The sequence below is a fragment of the Haliotis cracherodii genome, unplaced genomic scaffold, assembly GCF_022045235.1.
Source record: "Haliotis cracherodii isolate W230 unplaced genomic scaffold, xgHalCrac1.p SCAF_1, whole genome shotgun sequence".
Classification (NCBI taxonomy): Eukaryota; Metazoa; Mollusca; class Gastropoda; order Lepetellida; family Haliotidae; genus Haliotis; species Haliotis cracherodii.
Window position 1 is genome coordinate 81,326,000 of NW_027266264.1, and position 7,410 is coordinate 81,333,409.

Consider the following 7,410-nt stretch of genomic DNA (forward strand, 5'->3'; position numbering starts at 1 on the left):
GAAGCAAGTGATGCGAGAGGTGGAGTCTGATTAGTCCTGGTAATAGCCACTGGTGGCACTACGATCGAGCACAGTAATTCCAGCCTAGTTCGGCAAGGGTGGAACTAGGCTGGAATTACTAGGCTTGATCGTAGCGCCACCAGTGGCTATTACCAGTTATGTCCCTTCTAAGCCTCTCCTATGGACCAATCAGATTCCACCTCATATATCACTTGCTTCATAATCAAGATAATCAAGATCTAAACTGGTCTCACATCGCGAAATTCATCACATCACGTGAGCACCTTGATTAAAAACATGAAAAGATTTGGAAAATATCTGCTGACAACGAGTTTGCGGTGCACATGCTTTGCAAATTCTGCATTCGACCGAAATCTGCACAACAGCTTACGAACCAGATTTCGATTTCGGTGAGCGAATTTGATTGGACTATGCATAGACTGGTTAGTCCAGCCAAAATATAACTCCATAATACTAGCCTAGTTCGGCAAGGGTGGAAACTGTACTTTTGAAGTCGGTTAACTCTCTTGCCTCGGGAAGATGCCTAGCAGCAACAGTGTTTAAGCATTCAAAACAGGCCAAGGAAGGATATCCAGGGTGAAAATATGATCACACAACTGCTGGTCTTGATGTAATGTAAGATGAGAGAGGCATGCGCGCAGGCCTCAAGGTTTAATTTTTTAACTAGCAGCTATATGGCTTCAAGTACTTTTTCCAGGTAGCTACTGGTAAAATCAACAAGACAAGCCCAAATTTTAGGTTGCCAAAAACATTTTAAATTATCTTTTATCAAATAACTATAATAATATGTATACAAGTCATAGCACCTAAAGCTTGAAACTATATTAGCGGAAACTGTATTTTTGTTATTTGTGTTATTTGTGACTCGAACAGATGATGAGCATTGGCAACGAAAATAAAATAGGATAACAATTAACAGATTGCTAGGTGTGTTTAGATCGTAACTGAATATATTCAAAGTGATAAGACATTGAAAGAGCATACCGGTATTGTAAATGGTGTTACAGTTTCATTATGCAATGAATACTGTTCCAGGTTCACTCTTTTGTTAAATTAGCAAGAATTATATAATTTATTTCCCGTCAAAGGCGCTCAGTAACATAAAGAAATACCTCCGTTTTTGAAACTTCGTATCAATAACACGTTCGTCAAAGACTGTCATATGACACGCCACTAGAAAGTTTGTTTTTTCATCTACACTGTGGTACCATGCTATTTTATTTGATAAAATTGGTTTCTAATGTTGCTTTCTTGTCGAAATTTGCTACAAGGTTCGTGATTGGTCAAATTTGAGCATGTGACCTAAGGCAGCCAATCAAATTACAGCTATGGTACTGTAATTGTGTGTGATGAATTTCAGACTTTGACTTTTGTTAAATCTTGTTATTCCTAACGTTTTTAGGCAGGAAATTGCAATCTTTTTTAAAATATGGAACTTGATGGATGTATCATGCTAGGTTACGAGCTGTGACATAGATTTTTCATGCATACATTTTGGCATATAAACATCGTGTTCGAGACGAGAAATCGAAGCGCCGACAGCCGAGATGTCATTTGACATACTGTACATCAAATGCGATGGCACGAAAAGATGGAAATAACAACTTATGTAAGTTTGAGAACTTTTAGAAATATTTTTGGAGATTGTATTTATTACTTTGTATGATATATTTAAAGATTTGCTTGAAACGTCTTTATTTTGCTCTTTGACATTTCAATCTGGACCCGTTGTCAAAGTGTGTGTCTGAGAATTATATTTTCAATAACACTGCGGGGAAATAGTGGATATTTTTTTAATCTATCAACAAAAAATATAAATTGAAATGGAATACATATTTCAGACATTGTGAAATGTGATAGATTCAATAAATGCAAGATAAATGCAGTACAGTTCATAAATAATTTTTTTTACTATTTTACACAACTACAGCTTGGTTGGTTTACCGGCCTACGGTGTATGGGGACTCAAGGCTTCTTGGTTGGTCTACCAGGATGATGTTGAAAGAGTTTATGTAACTGAATCCCTCGTAATGCTGCATTGAGCTATGGGAATGTTAATGAAACAAGACGATGAGTATGGTATATGCGTTCCATTGCGACCGTGACAACACTGGCGATCAAGAAAATGGCGTCGCAAATGTCCATCCAATTATTTATGTTTGTGTCAATAGAATTTAGTCACAAGATATTTTTCAAGGTAGCCATTTGGCACCCTCTGAATTTTAGTCAGTAGACAATGGATATTTTGGTCACATTTGCGACCGTTTTAGTCACAACTTTTAGGCCTGGTGCAAGGCCCCTTATATGGTCTCATTGAAATACATTCTAGAAATTTCCATACCATGCTGGAGTAGTTTTATAGCTATTCTAGAGATTCCTGATTACACATGACTCCAAAAGCATTAAAATATAGTAACTTTCACACCACGGCTTACATTATATAGTAATACATTCATGACAACTAATTATTGTTAAAACACAATGCTATGAACTTCAACTGAATCTCAACAGAAACTATGTAATACAATTACAACATTGTTTAACAAAACATTACACAATCACATAATACTTCAATACACAATTTTTTTAATGTATGGAAAGTTAGCTGGGCCATTTCTTATTTTTGTGAAATTTGAAATGTGCGAAGTCAAAAGAAATCCAAATGTAAGGTATTTTATTTTACAGGTTTTGACGAATGGTCAGCCGACTGAGAGAGGAAAACACCACCCACATTCCAAGACCCTAGATATGGCTTATAAAGCTGTACTTGATGGAATGTCAGTGAGGAAGGCTGCACTATCTTTCTCTGTTCCGTTTGCTACCTTCCCAGAAATCGGAATAGACTGTCTGAAATCCGGTCCTGAACCTCTGCTATCAATTGAGGAGGAGAGACGGTTATTCAAGTATGGAGGTAGCCACTCTTGCCACTCATTTAGCTATCCATCTTGGCAAGCCATTGCCCATGCAGTGGTTCTATAATTTCATCAAGCGTTCGCCAGATCTGACAGTTAAAAAAAAGTGCTCCCTTGAACTTCAGCGTGCCAAGGCAACATCAAAGGAGACAGTCAGCCACAACTTCTACGAACTTGAAAACATCCTTGACAAGTACGACTTGACAGTCCACATCGCATCTATAAAGTAGATGACAAGGGGGTAGTGGAGCTTCACATCCCACCCTGCATTGTGTCATCCAACCACGCCAAAACGTATGCCATCACCAATCCCAAGTCAAATACTCATCCATACTCGGATGTGGTAGTGCTGAAGGGACACCAATATCACCATGTTTTGTTTCCAAGGGAAAACGAACGCGTGAGGAGCTAATGGAGAGGTCGCCACCTGGAGCGACAGGAACAGTCTCTGATTCCCTTATGGTTCAATTCCAGAGATTTTCCTTAAGACCTGGAGCACCACTTTCTGAAACACGCTGTTGCCATGTCTACTGACCGTCCATTCTCATTCTTTATGATGGACATAGGTCCCATGTATCCCTACCATTGATAGACTAGACGTCAACATAATATTATTCTGTGCCAGCACATACATCCCACGTCTTGCAGCCTATAGATATCGGATGTTTGGGTCCGTTTGGCAGGGTTTACAACAACCATAGACACAAGTTCATGCCCTAGCTCTGTGAACAGACATTCAGTGTGTCATTTGACCTGCCAAGCCTACGCATTATCATTGACTCCAGCAAATCTCCAGGCCTCTTTTAAGGTATGTGGCGTTTATCGTTTTGACACGTAGGCTTCTAACTTCACCCCTTCAACTATTTCTCAAGTGGACCAATCATAAGGTCCTGTGATCAAGGAGGTAGAAGTCGGACAGCAAGACTTTACAGAACATTCAACTATACAAGAAGACAGTGTAGCATTCTTCAGCAGAAGACAAAATGTTCTAATGAAAAAATCACAGCTGACAAAGAAAAGGAAAGTCATCAGCGCAATCGTAGGGGGCAAGGCAATTATGGAGACCTTGGTTCTGGTGAAGATCATTGAACACCAGTCAAAAAGGGAAAGGTTGGAATGAGGCACAATAAACCTGACCCCAAGTCATGCTCATCAGACGTAGTCTCGCGTCGTCACGACATCGAATCGAGTGAAATGACGAAGTTGACTCTAACGAACTATGCTGCCAGTGCCACACATTCCATTCCGAGGAACCTCGAGGATGCGTGTTAATTATGTTTGTGTCGTGGGCCCAGTGCAAGCACCCTTCTGGTCACCAGGGGGTACATTTGAAAGTGTGTACCCCTGTGAAGGTAGTACGAGAGCACTCGGAGTTCAGGTGTCCTTGTCACGATGAAAAACAATGAATTAATATGACAATTGAGACATGTACTTTCTGCATAGTATTTGAAACATCTAGGATGGTTGGGATTGGGGCCGTTTTCTTATTCACCAGTACAACTATCATGTAACTTGTACATATATTTGTAAACTTACTCATTTTACAGATCACTTGCGACAACAATAAAATTTGTAGCCCTCCAGGCGCACCAAATTTGCTCAAGAGAGATCACTTCTGGTTAACCAATCATCTGACCAAAATCCAATGACGTCATTTTTAAGAAGTTTGTTTTGGTAGCTGAAGCGATCAGCTGATCGCTTCATTTTACAAGTGAAAAAACAATTACGATTTGTGCAAAATATCAATTAAAATCAAGTTAACCGGTAACATTTAGGTTCCATATTGCAATGGCAATGTTTCTTTTTATAAGGTCCGAAGCCCGAGTTTAGTTAAATTGTGTTTGGTCTAGTAAGATCTACTAAAAAATACCATATGATAACACTAAATTGTACAAGAAATAATGGGAAAGTCAAGTTCGAGCTAGGGGACTCAAAAGCTTTGAGCACAGACTGATATTACAGCTACAAGACAGCGAGCTGTAGAGTAGGACCTCTTTATCTTGAACCTATTCCACAGTCCTGATCATCTCACTAAATAAAAACATTTAAATTTGCCTGCTTAGCTCTAATTTGAGATAAATGTGCTTGGCACTATTTCAACCCTGGGACTCAGGCCCAACTTTGACTAAAATTTCCTAGATATATCTGGTACGTTTCCTTGCATCTAACATAGCTGTCAGAGTACAGTGCAACCAATTCTGCACTATTTTTTCAATAGAATTGTAAATGGTAATCTTTATTGACAAATAAAACAATAAATAGTTTTCTTGACTCAAACGCTAAAGAACAAGGAAAATTCACTCAGTTTGAAGATGTAGAGGAAGCTGTTTTAAAATAGTCTAAATCAGTGAGGAATTCTGATGACCCAATGAATGGCATTGTGATTTACAAGGCCGTTGATCTGGCAAAGATACTAGGGGTGAAACGATACATCAAGGCACTGGTGCATCGTGAGTTTTCATGTGACGATACATTTTCTTCTGTATAGATACAAGATGATACACTTGCTAAAATATATAACTTACTACTTGTTCAGTGACTTCACCCCCACCTACCCCCACCCCAGCGATTTTGTCAGTCAAATATCACAAAATGTATTGTAATTACTGTTTCAAGTTCACTACTAAAAATAGACACTACAAATATGTGTCTACATCTAGCTTTCTTTTGAACCTACTCCGAAATATTTATAGTCAATATTTTTCCACATTATTTGACGTAAATATGCGCATCTTGATAAGTATCGGGACCATGCTGTATCTTCTTTAGGCTTATGCCAGAAAAAAAAACATTTAAATTTAAAGGGCTTCATTGCCATTTGTCATCACATACACATGTTGTGTTCTTCATTTCTCAGCTTTGGATCCATAATACTGCTACTTGATCTGTCTGGCTGTCCATTAGGTTGTTTGGAACCAAATCTAACCAGCAATACCTATAAGAGAACAGTCTAGGACTAGACGTAGCAATTAGTTCCATGTGTAAAACAGAGCCCTGATTCTGATAACTTGGTTATATTATATAATAATCTGCTTGATTGTTTCCGATCTACATGACAATATATTGTTGAGCACACAAACATGTTAGTGAGTGAGTGAGTTGGGTTTAACGGCTTTTAACAGTATTCCAGTTATATCGCGGTGTGTCAGCTTAATGTGGGAGGAAAGCCCAAAGTGATGCAGTTCTCAGACGTTTACCACTTCGGTGAAACCAACGAGCAAAAGTATGTTGCTGACAAACCTAGAAACAAAATCAGGGCGAACCAGGATTCGAACCCACAATCATAGGTTTTTGGCGTGCCCAAGGAACGCAGCTCTGCACAGCAAATCACGGTGCCTTAGATGATTGGGCCACCCATGCCCCCAACATGTTAGTACATGAATGACTTCATCACACTTGAAAGAAACTGCCTACCTGCAGTTGTACTCTAGCATGGTAATAATAACAGTGTTGAAGTCAGTTGGAATCTATTTTCACATAGAACCAAACAGTTCATTTGCAGACTTGAGTAGTCAACACTTCCAGTATGCCAAATGAAATTATAAAACAAAATGTTGTAAAGAATGTGTTGATGTTAGTCTTTCATGCGGGAAATCGTACATGCACGAAAACTGATACCTTGATATACAGGACTGACCTACCCATGTCAATTACTTGATGTAAGTTATTTATGTAACATTTCTATTGTACATGTGCCGACAACATAACAGCTCACCAGCCTACCGTTAATTGCCAGAGCATGTGAACTATACATACAGGCCGGACATTTCAGTACAATTGTCAGATGGTTTGAATTGTCATTACATGTATGCACCAAAATCCATTTTACAATTGGATGCATACAGGTATACCTTTTGAGTATATAAGTAAACATATTCATTTATGCTTGCATGACATATAAACATATTTGTTAGTATATCATGACAAAGAAAACAAAAGTGTGCAACAATTCTTAAAAAGGGTTACCATTCTGCGACACTTCCCGTAAATGTTTGTCCGCAGCCTGGGCAATTTATCTTGCATAAACATCCAAATATTTCGTCTGCTATGATTCCTGTCAAAACAGGACACTTGCAGTTTACTCAAGATTGTATAGTTGTATAGAGAATACAATTACTGTCGCTTATGTTATATTTCTCCAAAGATCTGTATCTCATTTTAAGGCTATTGATCGGATAATCATTTACAAAAAGTCGTATACAGCATGACAATGTCGAAACGAAAATGAGTGTAACAAGTTTGGAGTAGTGACCCAAAACCGGACAATAAAATTGAACAGGTGCTCCTTCCAAACACGTTTTATACAGTCATCGTTCGAGGAGCGCATTCATTTGCTGAAAAAGACACATCGTTAAATATTTGAAAGTACGTTTGCTTTTTCACTTACCCAAGGCTCATCTTTAAGTCATTGTTTTGCCTCAATTTGTTATTTTTATTCAGTTTACATTCCGTGTAACCGGAAGTCAAATGAATGACG

The 7,410-nt window shown here is 38.5% G+C and overlaps 1 protein-coding gene across 1 annotated transcript in view; it reads right to left on the bottom strand.

Moving 5' to 3' along the window:
- The window catches only part of LOC139444609 (homer protein homolog 2-like), a 75,878-nt gene extending 68,478 nt beyond the window's left edge, over window positions 1–7,400 (bottom strand). The window contains 1 exon segment of the mRNA XM_071225556.1: window positions 7,321–7,400. Within this exon segment, the coding sequence (XP_071081657.1) occupies window positions 7,321–7,331 (11 nt within the window). The 5' untranslated portion in view covers window positions 7,332–7,400.
- Between the last annotated feature and the right edge of the window lie 10 nt (window positions 7,401–7,410).